Source organism: Ranitomeya variabilis, chromosome 2 (assembly GCF_051348905.1).
Source record: "Ranitomeya variabilis isolate aRanVar5 chromosome 2, aRanVar5.hap1, whole genome shotgun sequence".
In the NCBI taxonomy this organism is placed as follows: Eukaryota; Metazoa; Chordata; class Amphibia; order Anura; family Dendrobatidae; genus Ranitomeya; species Ranitomeya variabilis.
The window spans coordinates 719,332,145-719,355,627 of NC_135233.1; the positions used below are offsets into that span (position 1 = coordinate 719,332,145).

Consider the following 23,483-nt stretch of genomic DNA (forward strand, 5'->3'; position numbering starts at 1 on the left):
TGGAGGATAGGTACCGGATCTTCCCGAGGTTCTCCCCCCGGAAAACACCTAGATAAAGCATCTGCCTTAGTGTTCTTAGACCCCGGTCGGTACGTAACAAAAAAGTTGAATCGCGTGAAAAACAATGCCCAGCGAGCCTGCCTGGGGGCCAGACGCTTGGCTGACTCTAAATAAAGCAGATTTTTATGGTCGGTGATAACTGTAACATGGTGGACCGACCCCTCCAAGAAGTGTCGCCATTCCTCAAAAGCCAACTTGATAGCCAACAACTCCCTGTTGCCGATATCGTAGTTACGTTCGGCAGGTGACAGCTTCTTGGAAAAGTAGGCGCATGGACGCAACTCGCCCAAGGATGAGCCTTGTGACAGCCCCGCCCCCACCCCAACCTCAGACGCATCAACTTCCGCGGTAAACGGGTTTGATACGTCCGGTTGCACCAGAATGGGGGCCGAAGCAAAACTGTTCTACTGAAATTTGAATGCGCGCACCGCAGCCTCAGGCCATGCGGAGAAATTGGTACCCTTTTTCGTTATGTCAGTGAGCGGTTTAGCAATGGTAGAAAAATCTTTGATAAACTTTCTATAATAATTAGAAAATCCAAGGAACCGCTGGAGTGCTTTTAGGTTATCAGGCCGCTCCCAATGCAGCACCGCTTGCACCTTAGCGGCGTCCATTTTAAACCCTGAAGCAGACACAATATAACCCAAGAAAGGCAGCTCCTGAACCAAAAAAACACATTTCTCCAGTTTTGCATAGAGCTTATTTTCTCTGAGTAGCTGTAACACCTGCCTCACATGCTCTAAATGAGTATCACGGTCGCATGAATAAATGAGAATGTCATCTAGGTACACAATAACGAATTTCCCCAGTACATGCGAGAACACATCATTTATGAAATGTTGGAATACAGCAGGCGCGTTTGTCAACCCAAATGGCATCACCAAATTTTCAAAATGACCCTCAGGAGTATTAAAAGCCGTCTTCCACTCATCACCTTGACGGACTCTTATGAGGTTGTACACCCCCCTGAGGTCAAGCTTGGAAAATCACTTAGCACCAGCCACCTGGTTGAACAAATCAGGTATCAGTGGCATAGGGTATGGATCACGAACCGTAATCTGGTTAATCCCTGAAAATCCAGACACAGGCGTAGTCCGCCATGTTTCTTCTTAACGAAGAAGAACCCCACTGCCACCAGCAAGGATGAAAGCCTGATGTTACCTTTGCTCAAACTCTCAGCAATGTAATATTTTAAAGCTTGCCTCTCAGGACCAGAGATGTTAAACATCCTAGCTTTTGGCAATTTGGCCCCTGGTTTAAACCTGATAGTACAGTCATAGGGTCGATGTGGTGGCAATTCTGAGCAACCTTTCTCAGAGAACACATCTGCGAACTACAGCAGTGACTCAGGAATGCTAGGAGTCACAGCGGACACACATGTGGCCAGGCAATTCTCCTGGCAGAATTCGCTCCACTGAATTATGTCCTGAGTTTTCCAGTCAATTACCGGGTTGTGCACAGACAACCATGGAAAACCCAGAACCATTTGTGCAGGAAGATTACTGAGCACTCTACATGTAACTTGCTCAGAATGTAAGACCCCAATGTGGAGTTTAACCTCAGCCACAAACTCAGTAATCTCCCCCTGTGGGAGTGGAGTAGCATTGATGGCGACCACCCGGATAGGATGAGGCAGTTTTTCGACCGTGAACCCGGCCGTGCTTGCAAACTCCTCATCAATGAGATTAGTGGCCTACCCACTATCCACAAAAACAGTGATTGGCAGCTCTCTGCCAGTGACCATAACTCTGGCAGGAAGCATACATTGAGAGACCACCATGGAGGATATGCATAAGCTCAGATTGGCCTCCTCCACACCCTCTGAGCTTAGTAGTTTTCCGCCGTTGCTCTTTTCTTAGAAAGCAGAGGACAAGCATTAACATAATGCCATTTTTTACCACAGCAAAAACAGGCTCCCTGCTTCCTGAATGAGGGGCTCAATGATGTGATACCCCTGCGATTTGCATAGGCTCCGTGGGCTCACCTGCAGCAACCTCACGTGCACCTATGCCCTCCGACATAAGCGGCGTCTCTTGCACCCCCTGATGCTATCGGTGATCAATGCGGACAACAAGACTCATGGCAGACTCTAGAGAAGCAGGAGTCTCATACATCAGGAGGGCTTGTTTAACCCTTCCCGAAACCCCATGTACAAACTGACTCCGCAGCGCCGGGTCATTCAATTATGTGTCCACCGCCCAGCGGCGAAATTCAGAACAGTAATCCTCCGCCATTCGCTCCCCCTGGTGGAGAGCATGTATTTTAGATTCTGCTACAGCCAATCTGTCAGGATCATCATATATGAGTCCAAGAGCAGAAAAAAAATTCTCCACTGAGTTAAATGCAGCTGAATCAGATGGTAATGAAAATGCCCATGCTTGGGGGTCTCCGTTCAGTAATGACAATACCAGGCCCACACGCTGTGCCTCATTACCTGAGGAAAATATAATTTGCAAGCTTCACGAAAAACAACAAATTTACTGCGTTCCCAGCAAACCTCTCAGGTAAAGGAATCTTTGGCTCTCCAACTCTACCTGCATTTTCAGCTTGCACATTAGATACTACAAGAACCTGTTGCTGAACTGCCCCCTTCAACTCAGTGACCTGTAAGGACAGCGCCTCCAACTGGCGGGTTATGGAAGTCATGGGATCCATGGCATCCAAAATTTATATAGGCCGATTATAATGTCACGCGGGTGCTGGGTAGACTACAGCTGATTACCCGGGCCCCTGTGATATCCCTCAGACTAGGGAATACCCTGTCTGTCCCTCTCCCAGAATTTACACTGATGGTGTGCTTGTCTGGGCCACCAGGCCTGACCCTGACTCCTGTTTCAGTCCTATGCTGAAACCTCCACCCGCCTCCCAGTGATAAGACCACACACTAACCCCTACAGAAAGCACAGACAGCGAAAAACTAAAAACGCACCATGCCGCAGACACACAGGAAAATACTATAATGTGCACAGGGCAACACAAATACAAATATAGGAAGGAGAAATATGACAAAGGATAATACACCACCAGATATGAAATTTCTTCTCCTAGACCACCAGTCCAGACCGAGATCACCAGGCACAAGACACAAGCTATAATCGGCGACGCCCAAAGTCCAGAATGACTATTTAAAGGCCATGGGCGTGACCCAGTCTCCAACCTGATTACCAGCTAGATTAACCCCAGACAATCTGGTTAAAGTCTGGCCGGCACCACTGAGCATATAGTGGACGAATGTGGAATTACCGTTGTCTGTCAGACGTCCTAGTGTGAATAGCGTCCGACATGACATGTGGGCGTTCAAACCCAGTGTACGCGGATGAGAGGGTGAGTACTTTCTTTTCCTAACGAGCGTCTCTTGTAGGGTGAGCTGGACTGGAGAGGTGCATATGGTGGAACTAGCTGTGGTGGTGGTGGTGGTGGACATGGCGGATTGAGAGAGGGTTGGTGATGGTATAATCGATGTTGACCTACATACAGTGTTTCCTACCAAAAACCTTGTGATTCCCTGACTGCTTTGGCCTTGCGACGATACCTCCACATTTGCTGCTGGTGGTGTCCTAACCGGTGGGCTTACAGTGAGGGAAGCAATATAGCGTTGCTGACAACCTTCATTCTGAGCAGGTGCACCAATGGTACAGGATGTTTGGTAGTTAGTCCAGGCTTGCAAGTGCATGCTGGTTAAATGTCTACGCATGCACGTTGTATTTAAATCTTGGGGATTCTTCCATCTGCCAAAGGTCTTTGAGCATTTGTTACAGATAACTTTGCACTGATCATTCGGATCTTGGTTAAAAAATTGCCACACTCCACTATTCCTACTATGGAATACCTTTTCAGGCATTGCACGCTGTGCTACTTTCACTGGATGGCCACGCTGTCCTAAAACAGTTTTTTTTGTTGACAAACGTTTTTGGCCTGAGACGGGTCTGCCAGATGAAAGCTGTTGCGATGTAGATGGCAGCTGCGGATCATCCTCCTCCGCTTCTGAGCTACTGTCAGTGGCACCCTCTTCCCCCCATGGCTGCCAATCTGGGTCAACAACTGAGTCATCTATCACCTCCTCTTCAATGTCATGTGCACCTTTCTCTGTGTCACCATGTAAGTTGCTATAGCGTTCGAGACGGGGTACCATAGTCTCATCAGGGTCAGATTCTGGCTCAGTACACTGCGAGGGCAATGTAGTGATCTGAGTCAATGGAACAGCATAATAATCTAGCTGTGGCTGTGCATCAGTGCACTCCATGTCCGATTCATCTTGTAATGGGCTGTTAACAATTTCCCTTTCTAACCAAGGCACGGTATGTGTAAAGAGCTCCATGGAGTAACCTGTTGTGTCGCCTGATGCATCTTTCACTGTTGGTTTGGGTGAAGGACACAAGGAAGCGACTTGTTCTGCCCGGGAGCACCCACTGACGACTCGCTGCTTTTAAATTTGGGACTTTCGGAAGAGGAGGCAAAAGAGCTAGAGGCTGAGTCAGCAAGGAAAGCCAAAACTTGTTCCTGCTGCTCCGGCTTTAAACGCGGTTTTCCTTCTCCCAGATAAGGGAGCCTTCGAGGCCTTGTGTAGCCAGACGATGACGCTGGCTCAACACCTCCAGCCTTAGCTGCTATTTTGCTTTTCCCACTACCACCAGATGCTCCACCACCACCACCACCATCATTACCAGCTGGCAACGATCGCCCACGGCCTCTTCCACCACACTTCCTCATTTTTGGGAAAATGTAACCAAAATAACAACCGATATATGCTACTGTAAAACAAGGTAATTGTTGACAATTTAAATCTCCCTTTTTTGGGGGGGAGACTGCAGCAAAAAACATGCCCTGTGTATTACACTACACAATGTAAGTGGCAAAACGTGGCTGGCACATATACGACAAACAGAACTGACGTATATAAACTTAGTGGCAATTTAAATCTCCCTTTTATTTGGGGGGGAGGAGACTTCAGCAAAAAACAGGCCCTGGGTATTACACTACACAATGTAAGTGGCAGAACGTGGCTGACAGATATACGACAAACAGAACTGACATAGATCCACTTAGTGGCAATTTAAATCTCCCTTTTTTGGGGGGGAGACTGTAGCAAAAAACAGGCCCTGGGTATTACACTGTACAATGTAAGTGGCAGAACGTGGCTGGCAGATATATGACAAACAGAACTGACGTATATAAACTTATTGGCAATTGAAATCTCCCTTTTTTGGGGGGGAGACTGCATCAAAAAACAGGCCCTGGGTATTACACTACACAGTGTAAGTGGCAGAATGTGGCTGACAGATATATGACAAACAGAACTGACGTAGATCCACTTAGTGGCAATTTAAATCTCCCTTTTTTTGGGGGGGAGACTGTAGCGAAAAATGTTCCCTGGGTATTACACTACAGAATATGTGTCAGAACGTGGCTGACAAATATACGACAAACAGAACTGACGTAGATCCACTTAGTGGCAATTTAAATCTCCCTTTTTTGGGGGGGAGACTGTAGCAAAAAACAGGCCCTGGGTATTACACTGTACAATGTAATTGGCAGAACGTGGCTGGCAGATATACGACAAACAGAACAGACGTATATAAACTTGTTGGCAATTTAAATCTCTTTTTTTTTTTGGGGGGGGAGACTGCAGCAAAAAACAGGCCCTGGGTATTACACTACACAATGTAATTGGCAGAACGTGGCTGACAGATATACAACAAACAGAACTGACGTAGATCCACTTAGTGGCAATTTAAATCTCCCTTTTTTAGGGGGGAGACTGTAGCAAAAAACAGGCCCTGGGTATTACACTATACAATGTAAGTTGCAGAACGTGGCTGGCAGATATACGACAAACAGAACTGACGTATATAAACTTGTTGGCAATTTAAATCTCCCTTTTTTGGGGGGGAGACTGCAGCAAAAAAACAGGCCCTGTGTATTACACTACACAATGTAATTGGCAGAACGTGGCTGACAGATATACAACAAACAGAACTGACGTAGATCCACTTAGTGGCAATTTAATCTCCCTTTTTTGGGGGGGAGACTGTAGCAAAATACAGGCCCTGGGTATTACACTGTAACATGTAAGTGGCTGAACGTGGCTGGCAGATATACGACAAACAAAACTGACGTATATAAACTTGTTGGCAATTTAAATCTCCCATTTTTGGGGGGGAGACTGCAGCAAAAAACAGGTCCTGTGTATTACACTACACAATGTAAGTGGCAGAACGTGGCTGGCAGATATATGACAAACAGAACTGACGTAGATCCACTTAGTGGCAATTTAAATCTCCCTTTTTTTGGGGGGGAGACTGTAGCGAAAAATGTTCCCTGGGTATTACACTGTACAATGTAAGTGGCAGAACGTGGCTGGCAGATATACAACAAACAGAACTGATGTCGATCCACTTCGTGGCAATTTAAATCTCCCTTTTTTGGGGGGGAGACTGTAGCAAAAAACAGGCCCTGGGTATTACACTGTACAATGTAATTGGCAGAACGTGGCTGGCAGATATACGACAAACAGAACAGACATATATAAACTTGTTGGCAATTTAAATCTCTTTTTTTGGGGGGGGGGAGACTGCAGCAAAAAACAGGCCCTGGGTATTACACTACACAATGTAATTGGCAGAACGTGGCTGACAGATATACAACAAACAGAACTGACGTAGATCCACTTAGTGGCAATTTAAATCTCCCTTTTTGGGGGGGGAGACTGTAGCAAAAAACAGACCCTGGGTATTACACTATACAATGTAAGTTGCAGAACGTGGCTGGCAGATATACGACAAACAGAACTGACGTATATAAACTTGTTGGCAATTTAAATCTCCCTTTTTTGGGGGGGAGACTGCAGCAAAAAACAGGCCCTGTGTATTACACTACACAATGTAATTGGCAGAACGTGGCTGACAGATATACAACAAACAGAACTGACGTAGATCCACTTAGTGGCAATTTAAATCTCCCTTTTTTGGGGGGGAGACTGTAGCAATAAACAGGCCCTGGGTATTACACTATATAATGTAAGTGGCAGAACGTGGCTGGCAGACATACGACAAACAGAACTGATGTATATAAACTTCTTGGCGATTTAAATCTCCCTTTTTTGGGGGGGAGACTGTAGCAATAAACAGGCCCTGGGTATTACACTTTATAATGTCAGTGGCAGAACGTGGCTGGCAGATATACGACAAACTGAACTGACGTATATAAACTTGTTGGCAATTTAAATCTCCCTTTTTTGGGGGGGAGACTGCAGCAAAAAACAGGCCCTGGGTATTACACTACACAATGTAAGTGGCAGAACGTTGCTGACAGATATACGACAAACAGAACTGACGTAGATCCACTTAGTGGCAATTTAATCTCCCTTTTTTGGGGGGGGAGACTGTAGCAAAATACAGGCCCTGGGTATTACACTGTAACATGTAAGTGGCTGAACGTGGCTGGCAGATATACGACAAACAGAACTGACGTATATAAACTTGTTGGCAATTTAAATCTCCCATTTTTTGGGGGGAGACTGCAGCAAAAAACAGGTCCTGTGTATTACACTACACAATGTAAGTGGCAGAACGTGGCTGGCAGATATACGACAAACAGAACTGACGTATATAAACTTGTTGGCAATTTAAATCTCCCTTTTTTTTGGGGGGGAGACTGCAGCAAAAAAAAGGCCCTGGGTTTTACACTACACAATGTAAGTGGCAGAATGTGGCTGACAGATATACGACAAACAGAACTGACGTAGATCCACTTAGTGGCAATTTAAATCTCCCTTTTTTGGGGGGGGAGACTGTAGCGAAAAATGTTCCCTGGGTATTACACTGTACAATGTAAGTGGCAGAACGTGGCTGGCAGATATACAACAAACAGAACTGATGTCGATCCACTTAGTGGCAATTTAAATCTCCCTTTTTTGGGGGGGAGACTGCAGCAAAAAACAGGCCCTGGGTATTACACTACAGAATATAAGTGTCAGAACGTGGCTGACAAATATACGACAAACAGAACTGACGTAGATCCACTTAGTGGCAATTTAAATCTCCCTTTTTTGGGGGGGAGACTAGCAAAAATCAGGCCCTGGGTATTACACTGTACAATGTAATTGGCAGAACGTGGCTGGCAGATTTACGACAAACAGAACAGACGTATATAAACTTGTTGGCAATTTAAATCTCTTTTTTTTGGGGGGTGGGGGAGACTGCAGCAAAAAACAGGCCCTGGGTATTACACTACACAATGTAATTGGCAGAACGTGGCTGACAGATATACAACAAACACAACTGACGTAGATCCACTTAGTGGCAATTTAAATCTCCCTTTTTTGGGGGGGAGACTGTAGCAAAAAACAGGCCCTGGGTATTACACTATACAATGTAAGTTGCAGAACGTGGCTGGCAGATATACGACAAACAGAACTGACGTATATAAACTTGTTGGCAATTTAAATCTCCCTTTTTTGGGGGGAGACTGCAGCAAAAAACAGGCCCTGTGTATTACACTACACAATGTAATTGGCAGAACGTGGCTGACAGATATACAACAAACAGAACTGACGTAGATCCACTTAGTGGCAATTTAAATCTCCCTTTTTTGGGGGGGAGACTGTAGCAATAAACAGGCCCTGGGTATTACACTATATAATGTAAGTGGCAGAACGTGGCTGGCAGACATACGACAAACAGAACTGATGTATATAAACTTCTTGGCGATTTAAATCTCCCTTTTTTGGGGGGGAGACTGTAGCAATAAACAGGCCCTGGGTATTACACTTTATAATGTAAGTGGCAGAACGTGGCTGGCAGATATACGACAAACAGAACTGATGTATATAAACTTGTTGGCAATTTAAATCTCCCTTTTTTGGGGGGGAGACTGCAGCAAAAAACAGGCCCTGGGTATTACACTACACAATGTAAGTGGCAGAACGTTGCTGACAGATATACGACAAACAGAACTGACGTAGATCCACTTAGTGGCAATTTAATCTCCCTTTTTTGGGGGGGAGACTGTAGCAAAATACAGGCCCTGGGTATTACACTGTAACATGTAAGTGGCTGAAAGTGGCTGGCAGATATACGACAAACAGAACTGACGTATATAAACTTGTTGGCAATTTAAATCTCCCATTTTTTGGGGGGAGACTGCAGCAAAAAACAGGTCCTGTGTATTACACTACACAATGTAAGTGGCAGAACGTGGCTGGCAGATATACGACAAACAGAACTGACGTATATAAACTTGTTGGCAATTTAAATCTCCCTTTTTTGGGGGGGAGACTGCAGCAAAAAAAGGCCCTGGGTTTTACACTACACAATGTAAGTGGCAGAATGTGGCTGACAGATATACGACAAACAGAACTGACGTAGATCCACTTAGTGGCAATTTAAATCTCCCTTTTTTTTGGGGGGGAGACTGCAGCAAAAAACAGGCCCTGGGTATTACACTATACAATGTAAGTGGCAGAACGTGGCTGGAAGATATATAAAAAAATACAAGGACTGTATTACAATTTCAATCTCCTTACAATGATCTCAGGACAAGTATGGCAGCCAGCAATAAAAAGGACTGCTGCACACAAAAGTGTGGACAAATAAACAATAGAACTGTGCAGAAAGGAGCAACAGGACTTTTGCTTTTAAAAAAGCAGTTGGTTTGCACAGCGGCATACAAACAGCAATGCAGCTATCAGGGAGCCTTATAAGCTACAGAGCTGATGCAGAGAAATCTAGCCTCCACTGTCCCTGCCAAGAAAAGGTGGTGTTGGACAGTGGAAATCGCTACAGCACAAGCGGTTTGGGGGTTAATCTTCCCTCCCTAACTATATCCCTGCTTCTGACGAAGCTGCAGCAACCTCTCCCTATGCTCAGATCGGCAGAAGTAAGATGGCGATCGGCGTGCACGCCCATTTATAGCCCCTGTGATGCCGCAGAAAGCAAGCCAATCACTGTCATGCCCTTCTCTAAGATGGTGGGGACCGAGACCTATGTCATCACGCTGCCCACACTCTGCGTCCTCCTTCATTGGCTGAAAAATGGCGCTGAAAGCGTCATACGAAACGCGACTTTGGCGCGAAGATCACCGACCTCATGGCCGATCCCACACTGGGATCGGGTCGGGTTTCCCGAAACCCGACTTTGCCGAAAGTCAGCGATTTTTGAATTTGACCGATCCGTTACGCTCAACCCTAGTGGACACTGAGAAAACATACCATTTTATTTTAATAAATGAACACCAGTAGAAGTTATTGTAAATGTGCATGTTTTTGGTGCTGTTATGATTATTATTAAACTTAGTTTTGCAATATTGAAGTAAAACTTTATATATTGAATGTTTTATTCATCTTTTTTTAACAAATCTTTTTATATATTTTTTATTGCAGTTTATATGTACGAAGCATGATTGAAGCTCTTTCAATGATATATGCCATTGAAAAGATTAACAATTCTACCTTACTCCAAGGGATCAAATTGGGCTATGAAATTCATGATACATGTTCTCATACTTTGAAAGCCATTGAATCTACACTAAAGTTTCTTCCAGATTTGCCAATATTACAAAATTCTGCAGACTGTAGCTACAGAAGAAACATAGGACCCATCAAAGCAGTTGTGGGAGAAACATATTCAGAAATTTCTATTGCTGTTTCCCGGATACTTGGCCTTTATCTTATACCGCAGGTATGAATTTGTTAAATCTTATCAAGGGTAAAGGCTTGTGTTTTATGGAATGAGACATATATATATATATACAGTGGGTATGGAATGTAATCAGACCCCTTTACATTTTTCACTCTTCGTTTCAGTGCAACCATTTGGTAAATTCAAAAAATCTAATTTTTTTCTCATTAATGTACACTCTACACTCCATCTTGACTGAAAACCCCCCAGAAATGTTGAAATGTTTGCAAATTCATTAAAAAAGAAAAACTGAAATATCCCATGGTAATAAGTATTCAGACCCTTTGCTCAGAAAATCTTATTTAGGTCACATGCTGTCCATTTTCTTGTCATCCACCTTGAGATAGTTCTACTCCTTCACTGGATAATTAAATACTAACCAAATACTGAATGTGTGAACGTGGCTTAGGGTGTGCACACACCAGGTCTTTTGTTGCTGGTCTGAGCTGAAAAACACCCCAAAAATCACTCACAAATGTTTAAAAAATTCTTCCTTTTAGTTTCTCTGGGAAAATGACTTAGGGTATGTGCACATGACGTCATTTTTAGATGGGTACTCTCAATAACCCAAATGAAAAAACACTCAATAAATGTTAAAAAGACTAAGGGTACTGTCACACAGTACCATTTTGATCGCTACGACGGCACGATCCGTGACGTCGCAGCGATCGTATGATTATCGCTCCAGCGTCGTAGACTGCGGTCACACGTTGCAATCACGGCGCTGGAGCGATGCCGAAGTCCCCGGTAACCAGGGTAAACATCGGGTAACTAAGCGCAGGGCCGCGCTTAGTAACCCGATGTTTACCGTGGTTACCAGCGTAAACGTAAAAAAAACAAACAGTACATACTCACATTCCGGTGTCTGTCCCCGGCGTCTCAGCTTCTCTCCACTGTGTAAGCGCCATAGCCGGAAAGCAGAGCGGTGACGTCAGACGTCACCGCTGTGCTCGCTTTCCGGCTGGCAGACGCTCACACAGTGCAGAGAAGCTGAGACGCCGGAGGACAGACACCGGAATGTAAGTATGTACTGTTTGGTTTTTTTACGTTTACGCTGGTAACCACGGTAAACATCGGGTTACTAAGCGCGGCCCTGCGCTTAGTTACCCGATGTTTACCCTGGTTACAAGCGAACACATCGCTGGATCGCTGTCACACACAACGATCCAGCGATGTCAGCGGGTGATCAAGCGACGAAAGAAAGTTCCATACGATCTGCTACGACGTACGATTCTCAGCAGGATCCCTGATCGCTGCTGCGTGTCAGACACTGCGATATCGTAACGATTTCGCTAGAACGTCACGAATCGTACCGTCGTAGCGATCAAAATGGTACTGTGTGACAGTACCCTAAGCATCTGCACTGCAACATAAAACAACTTGACGTGCATATGTTCAGTCTTTTGTTTGTCTTTTAACCACTTAATGCTTGTGAAGAAGTGGAGCTGATAAAAGAAGTGACTTGATCATTCTTCAGTGACTTCAACTCGGAAGCCATTTACTGGTTGATACAGAGAAGCAAAAAAAAAAAAGCCCAGCTGTGCCCTTAAAAATTACTACAAAGATGCCAAAGAAGCTTCAGGAAAAAAATACCGGTATATTTTTTAAAGCATCTTCCTGTACCAAAACTCTGTAAGTACATTATGTTGGTGTCTGAAAGACATTATCGGCACATACCCTTAGTGGTGATATGCATATAGTCTTTTGTTTTGAGCAGTTTTCTTCTACTTCAGGTTTTGAAAAATGCCTTGCGGGAGAAAAGAAAGTACATAATGGAAAAAAAATGATGAAAATGTTCGAAACTAGGCATTCCAAAAAGGCTGCAAAAATTTCTTCTCAAAAAAGCTTTTCAAAAATTCTTGGAAAACCCCTTAAGCCCAGAGGGTGGTTTGCACGGTCAATTTTTACAATTCTGACTACTGTCCATGTCTGAGGTTATAACTCTAGAACGTGTCAACGGATCCTGGTGATTCTGACATTGTTTTCTCATGACATATTGTACTTCATGATACTGGTAAAAAAAAATTGATATGACTTATTTGTGAAAAAAATGTTGCAGTTTTCTAACTTTTAATTTTCATGCCCTTAAATAACAGAGATATGTCACACAAAATACTTAATAAGTAACATTTCCCACATGTCTACTTTACATCTGCATTATTTTGGAATCAAAATTTTCTTTTTGTTAGGAAGTCATAAGGATTAAAAGTTAAACAGCATTTTCTCATTTTTACAACACCATTTTTTTTAAGGGATCGCATCTCATTTGAAGCCATTTTGAGGGGTCCATATGATAGAAAATACCCAAAAGTGACATTCTAAAAACTGCACCCTCAAGGTATTCAAAACCACTTTCAAGAAGATTATTAAGGAGCTTCAGAAATTTTTGGAATGTTTAACCCCTTTACCCCCAAGGGTGGTTTGCACGTTAATGACCGGGCCAATTTTTACAATTCTGACCACTGTCCATTTATGAGGTCATAACTCTGGATCTCTTCAACGGATCCCGGTGATTCTGACAATTTTTTCTCGTGACATATTGTACTTCATGATAGTGATAAAATTTCTTTGATATTACCTGCATTTATTTGTGAAAAAAGTGGAAATTTGTCAAAAATTTTGAAAATTTCGCAATTTTCCAAATTTGAATTTTTATGCAATAAAATCACAGAGATATGTCACACAAAATACTTAATAAATAACATTTGCCACATGTCTACTTTACAGCAGCACAATTTTGGAACCAAAATATTTTTTTGTTAGGGAGTTATAAGGGTTAAAATTGACCAGCAATTTCTCATTTTTACAACACCATTTTTTTTTAGGGACCACATCTCATTTGAAGTAATTTTGAGGGGTCTATGTGATATAAAATAACCAAGTGTGACACAATTCTAAAAACTGCACCCCTCAAGGTGCTCAAAACCACATTCAAAAAGTTCATTAACCCTTCAGGTGTTTCACAGGAATTTTTGGAATGTTTAAATAAAAATGAACATTTAACTTTTTTTCACAAAATATTTACTTCAGCTCCAATTTGTTTTATTTTACCAAGGGTAACAGGAGAAAATGGACCCCAAAAGTTGTTGTACAGTTTGTCCTGAGTACGCTGATACACCATATGTGGGGGTAAACCACTGTTTGGGTGCATGGTAGAGATCGGAAGGGAAGGAGCGCCGTTTGACTTTTCAATGCAAAATTGACAGGAATTGAGATGGGACACCATGTTGCGTTTGGAGAGCCTCTGATGTGCCTAAACATTTAAACCCACCACAAGTGACACCATTTTGGAAAGTAGACCCCCTAAGGAACTTATCTAGATGTGTGGTGAGCACTTTGACCCATTAAGTGATTCACAGAAGTTTATAATGCAGAGCCGTAAAAATAAAAAAATCATATTTTTTCACAAAAATGAATTTTCGCCCCCAATTTTTTATTTTCCCAAGGGTAAGATTAGAAATTGGACCCCAAAAGTTGTTGTACAATTTTTTCTGAGTACGCTGATACCCCATATGTGGGGGTAAACTACTGTTTGGGCGCATGGGAGAGCTCGGAAGGGACGGAGCGCCGTTTGACGTTTCAACGCAAAATTGACAGGAATTAAGATGGACGCCTGTTGTGAATTCGGTTTGTGGGCTCCCCCGGTGGTCTGTTATGGTAGTGTCTCTTATTTGCCTTCCTCCATCTCTGATTACCTGTCGCCACCCTCATGGGGAGTTTCCTATTTAAGGCTGCTTGGCTGTTAGTCACATGCCGGCCAACAATGTGCTAGTAGCATTCTGTTGCATTCACCTGCCTCAAGTTCCAGTTCAGCTAAGTTGAATTTTGTTTCTTGTTTTTGCTATTTTTGTCCAGCTATCTGCAATGTGACTCTTCAGTGCTGGAAGCTCTTGTGGACAGAAAATTACTACTCCAGTGGCATGAGTTGTCACTGGAGTTTAAAGTAATTTCTGGATGGTGTTTTTTGAATAGTGATTTTTAGGTCGACCGTGAAGTAACTCTTTCCTGTCCTTCTGCTATCTAGTAAGCGGACCTCACTGTGCTAAATCTGCTGTTCATCCTACGTATGTCATTTCCTCTGAACTCACCGTCAATATCTGTGGGGGCCTACTATCATCTTTTGGGGTTCCTCACTGGAGGTAAGGCAGGCCTGTATATTCCTCTTATAGGGGTAGTTAGATCTCCGGCTGGCGCGTGGTGTCTAGGGCATCGTAGGTACATCCCCCGGCTACTGTAAGTGTTGGGTCAGGTTCAGGTCACGGTCGACCTTAGTTTCCATCACCTGAGAGCTAGTCCGTTTTGTATTTTTATTCCCCTGGTCATTGGGGTAACCATAACAGTTTGGCCGGCCTGTAAAAAATCTATGTGTTAAAATATGCACTAAAGTAGGAAGGAGAAGAAAAGGTTTTTTTTTTTTTTTCTGTGTTTGAAAGTGCACCTTAGTTTGATCATTTGTATTCCTTGCTTAAACTGCAGTCTTCAGCCTTTTTTTTTTCTCCTCTCCTCTTAACCTCTGAATGCTTGGGTTACACCCATTTGAAACATGGATCCACAGAGTTTAGTTGCGGGTTTGAATAACCTTGCGACAAAAGTACAGAACCTACAAGATTTTGTTATACGTGCTCCAATGTCTGAACCTAAGATTCCTCTGCCTGAATACTTTACCGGAGACAGATCCCGGTTTTTGAGTTTCAGAGAAAATTGCAAATTGTTTTTGTCTCTGAGATCTCACTCTGCTGGTGATCAGACTCAACAAGTTAAAATTGTTATCTCTCTACTGCGCGGCGACCCACAAAGTTGGGCATTTGCATTATCGCCAGGGGATCCTGCGTTGTTAAATGTAGATGCGTTTTTTCAGGCTTTGGGGTTGCTTTATGAAGAACCTAATTTGGAGATTTTGGCTGAGAAGGCCTTGATGGCTCTTTCCCAAGGGCAAGATGAAGCTGAGATATACTGCCAGAAATTCCGTAAATGGTCGGTGCTTACTAAATGGAATGAGTGCGCTTTAGCAGCTAATTTCAGAGAAGGTCTCTCTGATGCCGTGAAGGATGTCATGGTGGGGTTCCCTGTGCCTACAGGTCTGAATGATGCCATGAAATTGGCTATCCAGATTGATCGGCGTTTGCGGGAGCGCAAATCTGTGCACCATATGGCGGGGTCTTCTGAGGAAAAATCTGTGCACCATATGGCGGTATCTTCTGAGCAAAAACCTGTGCACCATATGGCGGTGTCTTCTGAGCAAAGACCTGTGCACCATTTGGCGGTGACCTCTGAAAAGGCATTAGAGCATATGCAATGCGATCGTGTTTTGTCTAGAGGCGAACGTCAAAATTACAGGCGCAAAAATGGATTGTGCTTCTACTGTGGAGATCCAGCTCATGTTATATCAGCATGCTCTAAACGTATAAATAAGGTTGATAAAAAGGTTGATAAATCTTTTTCTACAGGTACCTTGCAGTCAAAATTTCTTTTGTCCGTGACATTGATTTGTACCTTATCATCTGTGACTGTGAATGCTTATGTGGATTCTGGCGCCGCTCTGAGTCTCATGGATTGGTCCTTTGCCAAGCGTTGTGGGTTTGATTTGGAGCCGTTGGAAGTTTCTATTCCCCTGAAGGGTATTGATTCTACACCTTTGGCTAGCAATAAACCACAATATTGGACACAAGTGACTATGCGTCTTACTCCAGACCATCAGGAGATTATTCGTTTCCTTGTATTATATAACCTACATGATGTCTTAGTGCTTGGATTACCATGGTTACAGATTCATAATCCCGTCTTGGACTGGAAATCTATGTCTGTGTTGAGCTGGGGATGTCGGGGTATTCATGGGGATGCACCTTTGGTTCCTATTTCTTCATCTACTCCCTCTGAGATCCCAGCATTTCTGTCAGATTTTTATGATGTCTTTCAAGAGCCTAAAGTTGATTCTCTCCCTCCCCACAGAGAGTGTGACTGCGCTATTGAATTGATCCCCGGTAGTAAGTTTCCTAAGGGTCGCTTGTTTAATTTGTCTGTACCTGAACATACTGCTATGCGGGAGTATATCAGAGAATCCTTGGAAAAGGGTCATATTCGCCCCTCGTTGTCTCCACTAGGGGCAGGATTTTTCTTTGTAGGTAAAAAGGATGGTTCATTGAGACCTTGTATCGACTATCGACTTTTGAATAAGATTACAGTTAAATACCAGTACCCGTTACCTTTACTGACTGATCTGTTTGCTCGTATAAAGGGGGCTAAGTGGTTCACTAAGATCGATCTACGTGGTGCGTATAATTTGGTGCGGATTAAGCAGGGGGATGAGTGGAAGACCGCATTTAATACGCCTGAAGGCCATTTTGAGTATTTGGTAATGCCTTTCGGTCTCGCAAATGCCCCTTCCGTTTTTCAGTCCTTTATGCACGATATTTTCCGTGAATATCTGGATAAGTTTATGATTGTGTATTTGGATGATATTCTTGTTTTTTCGGAGGACTGGGAATCTCACGTTCAACAGGTCAGGAGAGTTTTTCAGGTTTTGCGAGCTAATTCTCTTTTTGTAAAGGGCTCAAAGTGTAGTTTTGGAGTTCAGAGAATTTCCTTTTTGGGATATATTTTTTCCCCTTCATCTATGGAGATGGACCCTGTCAAGGTCCAGGCTATTTGTGATTGGATGCAACCTACTTCTTTGAAGAGCCTGCAAAAGTTCTTGGGTTTTGCTAATTTCTATCGCCGATTTATAGCGGGTTTTTCTGCCATTGCTAAACCTTTGACTGATTTGACCAAAAAGGGTGCTGATGTTGCTAATTGGTCCTCTGCGGCTGTGGAGGCCTTTCAAGAGCTTAAGCGCCGCTTTTCTTCCGCTCCTGTGTTGCGCCAACCTGATGTGTTACTTCCGTTCCAGGTTGAGGTGGATGCTTCGGAGATCGGAGCAGGTGCAGTTTTGTCGCAGAAAGATCCTGACTGCTCAGTAATGAGACCATGTGCGTTTTTCTCCCGAAAGTTTTCGCCCGCTGAGCGAAATTATGATGTGGGAAATCGGGAACTTCTGGCCATGAAGTGGGCGTTTGAGGAGTGGCGTCATTGGCTTGAGGGTGCTAGACACCAGGTGGTGGTCCTCACTGACCACAAGAATCTAATTTATCTTGAGTCGGCCAGGCGTCTGAATCCTAGACAGGCGCGCTGGTCGTTGTTTTTCTCCCGATTTAACTTTGTGGTGTCATATCTGCCTGGGTCCAAGAATGTGAAGGCGGATGCCCTCTCTAGGAGTTTTGAGCCTGACTCGCCTGGTGATTCCGAACCTACCGGCATCCTGAAGGATGGGGTGATATTGTCAGCTGTCTCCCCAGACCTGCGGCGTTCTTTGCAGGAGTTTCAGGTGGATAGGCCTGATCGCTGTCCGCCTGGTAGACTGTTTGTCCCTGATGATTGGACCAGTAGAGTTATCTCGGAGGTTCATTCTTCCGCGTTGACAGGTCATCCTGGAATTTTTGGCACCAGGGATTTGGTGTCTAGGTCCTTCTGGTGGCCTTCTTTGTCTCGAGATGTGCGCATGTTTGTGCAGTCTTGTGATGTTTGTGCTCGGGCCAAGCCCTGCTGTTCTAGGGCCAGTGGGTTGTTGTTGCCCTTGCCTATTCCTAAGAGGCCTTGGACGCACATCTCTATGGACTTTATTTCTGACCTTCCGGTTTCTCGTAGGATGTCTGTCATCTGGGTGATTTGTGACCGTTTTTCCAAGATGGTTCATTTGGTACCTTTACCCAAATTGCCCTCCTCCTCTGAGTTGGTTCCTCTATTTTTTCAGAATGTGGTGCGTTTGCATGGTATTCCTGAGAATATAGTGTCTGACAGGGGTACTCAGTTTGTGTCTAGATTTTGGCGGACGTTCTGTGCCAGGATGGGTATCGATTTGTCTTTTTCGTCTGCATTCCATCCTCAGACTAATGGCCAGACTGAGCGTACTAATCAGACCTTGGAGACGTACTTGAGGTGTTTTGTGTCCGCTGATCAGGATGATTGGCTTGACTTTTTGCCATTGGCAGAGTTTGCCCTTAACAATCGGGCTAGTTCTGCCACTTTGGTTTCTCCATTTTTTTGTAATTCAGGGTTTCACCCTCGGTTTTCGTCCGGTCAATTGGAGTCTTCGGATTGTCCTGGAGTGGATGCTGTGGTTGATAGGATGCATCAGATTTGGGGACAGGTTGTGGACAATCTGAAGTTGTCCCAGGAGAAGACTCAACAGTTCACTAATCGTCATCGGCGTATTGGTCCTCGTCTTTGTGTTGGGGACCTGGTGTGGCTGTCTTCTCGATTTGTTCCTATGAAGGTCTCGTCTCCTAAGTTTAAGCCTCGGTTTATCGGCCCTTATAGGATTCTGGAGGTTCTTAATCCTGTGTCCTTTCGTTTGGACCTCCCAGCATCTTTTAATATCCATAATGTTTTCCATCGGTCATTATTGCGGAGGTATGAGGTACCGGTTGTTCCTTCTGCTGATCCACCTGCTCCTGTGTTGGTTGAGGGTGAATTGGAGTATGTGGTGGAAAAGATCTTGGACTCCCGGGTTTCCAGACGGAAACTTCAGTATCTGGTTAAGTGGAAAGGTTATGGCCAGGAGGATAATTCTTGGGTGACAGCATCCGATGTTCATGCTCCCGATTTGGTTCGTGCATTTCATAGTGCTCATCCAGGTCGCCCTGGTGGTTCTGGTGAGGGTTCGGTGCCCCCTCCTTAAGGGGGGGGTACTGTTGTGAATTCGGTTTGTGGGCTCCCCCGGTGGTCTGTTATGGTAGTGTCTCTTATTTGCCTTCCTCCATCTCTGATTACCTGTCGCCACCCTCATGGGGAGTTTCCTATTTAAGGCTGCTTGGCTGTTAGTCACATGCCGGCCAACAATGTGCTAGTAGCATTCTGTTGCATTCACCTGCCTCAAGTTCCAGTTCAGCTAAGTTGAATTTTGTTTCTTGTTTTTGCTATTTTTGTCCAGCTATCTGCAATGTGACTCTTCAGTGCTGGAAGCTCTTGTGGACAGAAAATTACTACTCCAGTGGCATGAGTTGTCACTGGAGTTTAAAGTAATTTCTGGATGGTGTTTTTTGAATAGTGATTTTTAGGTCGACCGTGAAGTAACTCTTTCCTGTCCTTCTGCTATCTAGTAAGCGGACCTCACTGTGCTAAATCTGCTGTTCATCCTACGTATGTCATTTCCTCTGAACTCACCGTCAATATCTGTGGGGGCCTACTATCATCTTTTGGGGTTCCTCACTGGAGGTAAGGCAGGCCTGTATATTCCTCTTATAGGGGTAGTTAGATCTCCGGCTGGCGCGTGGTGTCTAGGGCATCGTAGGTACATCCCCCGGCTACTGTAAGTGTTGGGTCAGGTTCAGGTCACGGTCGACCTTAGTTTCCATCACCTGAGAGCTAGTCCGTTTTGTATTTTTATTCCCCTGGTCATTGGGGTAACCATAACAGACGCCATGTTGCATTTGGAGAGCCCCTGGTGTGCCTAAACATTGAAACCCCCCACAAATGACACCATTTTGGAAAGTAGATCCCCGAAGGAACTCATCTGGATGTGTTGTGAGAGCTTTGAACCCCCAAGTGTTTCACTACAGTTCATAACGCAGAGCCGTGAAAATAAAAATTATTTTTTAGCCCCCAGTTTTGTATTTTTCCAAGGGTAACAGTTGAAATTAGACCCCAAATGTTGTTGTCCAAATTGTCCTGAGTATGCTGATACCCCATATGTGAGGGGGAACCACCGTTTGAGCGCATGGCAGAGCTCAGAAGGGAAGGAGCGTCATTTAGAATGCAGACTTAGATGGATTGGTCTGCAGGCGTCACATTGCGTTTGCAGAGCCCCTAATGTACCTAAACAGTAGAAACCCCCCACAAGTGACCTCATATTGGAAACTAGACCCCCCAAGGAACTTATTTAGATGTGTTGTGAGAACTTTGAACCCCCAAGTATTTCACTACAGTTTATAATGCAGAGCTTTGAAAATAAAAAATCCTTTTTTTTCCACAAAAATTATTTTTTAACCCCCAGTTTTGTATTTTTCCAAGGGTAACAGTTGAAATTAGACCCCAAAAGTTGTTGTCCAATTTGTCCTGAGTACGCTGATAACCCATATGTGGGGGGGGAACCACCGTTTGAGCGCATGGCAGAGCTCGGAAGGGAAGGAGCGTCATTTGGAATGCAGACTTAGATGGATTGGTCTGCAGGCTGTTGTGAAATTGGATTTTGGGCTCCCCCAGTGGCCACTGGTGGAATTGAACTGGTGTGCATCATCCCCTCTGTTCACCTGTTTCCATCAGGATGTGGGAGTCGCTATTTAACCTTGCTCCTCTGTCACTTCCATGCCGGTCAACATTGTAATCAGAAGCCTTTCTGTGCATGTTCCTGCTTCTAGACAACTCCCAGCTAAGTTGGACTTTAGTCCTCGTTTGTTTTTGCATTTTGTTCCAGTTCACAGCTGTAGTTTCGTTTCTGTGTCTGGAAAGCTCTTGTGATCTGAAATTGCCACTCTGATGTTATGAGTTAATACTAGAGTCTTAAAGTAATTTCAGGATGGTATTTTGATAGGGTTTTCAGCTGACCATGAAAGTGCCCTTTCTGTCTTCCTGCTATCTAGTAAGCGGACCTCAATTTTGCTAAACCTATTTTCATACTACGTTTGTCATTTCTTCTAAAATCACCGCCAATATATGTGGGGGCCTCTGTCTGCCTATCGGGGAAATTTCTCTAGAGGTGAGCCAGGACTATATTTTCCTCTGCCAGGATTAGTTAGTCCTCCGGCCGGCGCTGGGCGTCTAGGGATAAAACGCAGGCTACGCTACCCGGCTACTGTTAGTTGTGCGGCAGGTTTAGTTCATGGTCAGTTTAGTTTCCATCCTTCCAAGAGCTAGTACCTATGTTTGCTGGGCTATGTTCTCTTGCCATTGAGAACCATAACAGTTTGACCGGACCAAAAGGGTTAAATTAATTGACAGAGAAAGGAGAGAAAAGAGAAGTCTGCTGAAGATTTTTTTTTTTTTTTTTTCCCCTTCCCTTCAGTTCTGAGTGTGCTTGTAATTGAATCTCTTGCAAGTCTGCCTATATTGCAGCCTTTCTCTCTCTCTCTCTCTCCTTCTAATCCTGGAATGGCTCTGTGTTCACCTGTTTAAAATGGATATTCAGAGTTTAGCTGCAGGTTTGAATAATCTCACCACGAAAGTTCAAAATTTACAAGATTTTGTTGTTCATGTTCCTATATCTGAACCTAGAATTCCTTTGCCTGAATTTTTCTCGGGGAATAGATCTTGCTTTCAAAATTTTAAAAATAATTGCAAGTTGTTTTTGTCCCTGAAATCTCGCTCTGCTGGAGATCCTGCTCAGCAGGTCAGGATTGTGATTTCCTTGCTCCGGGGCGACCCTCAGGATTGGGCTTTTGCATTGGCTCCAGGGGATCCTGCGTTGCTCAATGTGGATGCGTTTTTTCTGGCCTTGGGGTTGCTTTATGAGGAACCTCAGTTAGAGCTTCAGGCGGAAAAGGCCTTGATGTCCCTATCTCAGGGGCAAGACGAAGCTGAAATATACTGCCAGAAATTCCGTAAATGGGCTGTGCTTACTCAGTGGAATGAGTGCGCCCTGGCGGCGAATTTCAGAGAGGGTCTCTCTGATGCCATTAAGGATGTTATGGTGGGGTTCCCTGTGCCTGCGGGTCTGAATGAGTCCATGACAATGGCTATCCAGATCGATAGGCGTCTGCGGGAGCGCAAACCTGTGCACCATTTGGCGGTGTCTACTGAGAAGACGCCAGAGAATATGCAATGTGATAGAATTCTGTCCAGAAGTGAACGGCAGAATTTAAGACGAAAAAATGGGTTGTGCTTCTATTGCGGTGATTCAACTCATGTTATATCAGCATGCTCTAAGCGTACTAAGAAGCTTGATAAGTCTGTTTCAATTGGCACTTTACAGTCTAAGTTTATTCTATCTGTGACCCTGATTTGTTCTTTATCATCTATTACCGCGGATGCCTATGTCGACTCTGGCGCCGCTTTGAGTCTTATGGATTGGTCCTTTGCCAAACGCTGTGGGTATGATTTGGAGCCTCTTGAAACTCCTATACCCCTGAAGGGGATTGACTTCACCCCATTGGCTAGTAATAAACCACAATACTGGACACAAGTAACTATGCGGATTAATCCGGATCATCAGGAGATTATTCGCTTTCTTGTGCTGTATAACCTACATGATGTGTTGGTGCTTGGATTGCCATGGCTGCAATCTCATAACCCAGTCCTTGACTGGAAAGCTATGTCTGTGTTAAGCTGGGGATGTAAGGGGACGCATGGGGACGTACCTGTGGTTTCCATTTCATCATCTATTCCCTCTGAGATTCCTGAATTCTTGACTGAATTTCGTGACGTTTTTGAAGAACCTAAGCTTGGTTCATTACCTCCGCACCGGGAGTGCGATTGTGCCATAGATTTGATTCCGGGTAGTAAATACCCTAAGGGTCGTTTATTTAATCTGTCTGTGCCTGAACATGCTGCTATGCGAGAATATATAAAGGAGTCCTTGGAAAAGGGACATATTCGTCCTTCGTCATCTCCCTTAGGAGCCGGTTTTTTCTTTGTGGCTAAGAAAGATGGCTCTTTGAGACCGTGTATTGATTATCGGCTTTTGAATAAAATCACGGTTAAATATCAATATCCGTTGCCACTGCTGACTGATTTGTTTGCTCGCATAACGGGGGCCAAGTGGTTCTCTAAGATAGATCT

At 44.2% G+C, this 23,483-nt stretch overlaps 1 protein-coding gene across 2 annotated transcripts in view; it reads left to right on the forward strand.

Annotated features, from left to right (window-relative positions):
- The window catches only part of LOC143807690 (G-protein coupled receptor family C group 6 member A-like), a 103,824-nt gene that overhangs the window by 19,019 nt on the left and 61,322 nt on the right, over positions 1 to 23,483 (forward strand). For both annotated transcript variants that reach the window (XM_077289521.1, XM_077289520.1), the window contains exon 2: positions 10,439 to 10,736. In XM_077289521.1, the coding sequence (XP_077145636.1) occupies positions 10,439 to 10,736 (298 nt within the window). The remainder of the gene's footprint in view (positions 1 to 10,438; positions 10,737 to 23,483) is intronic.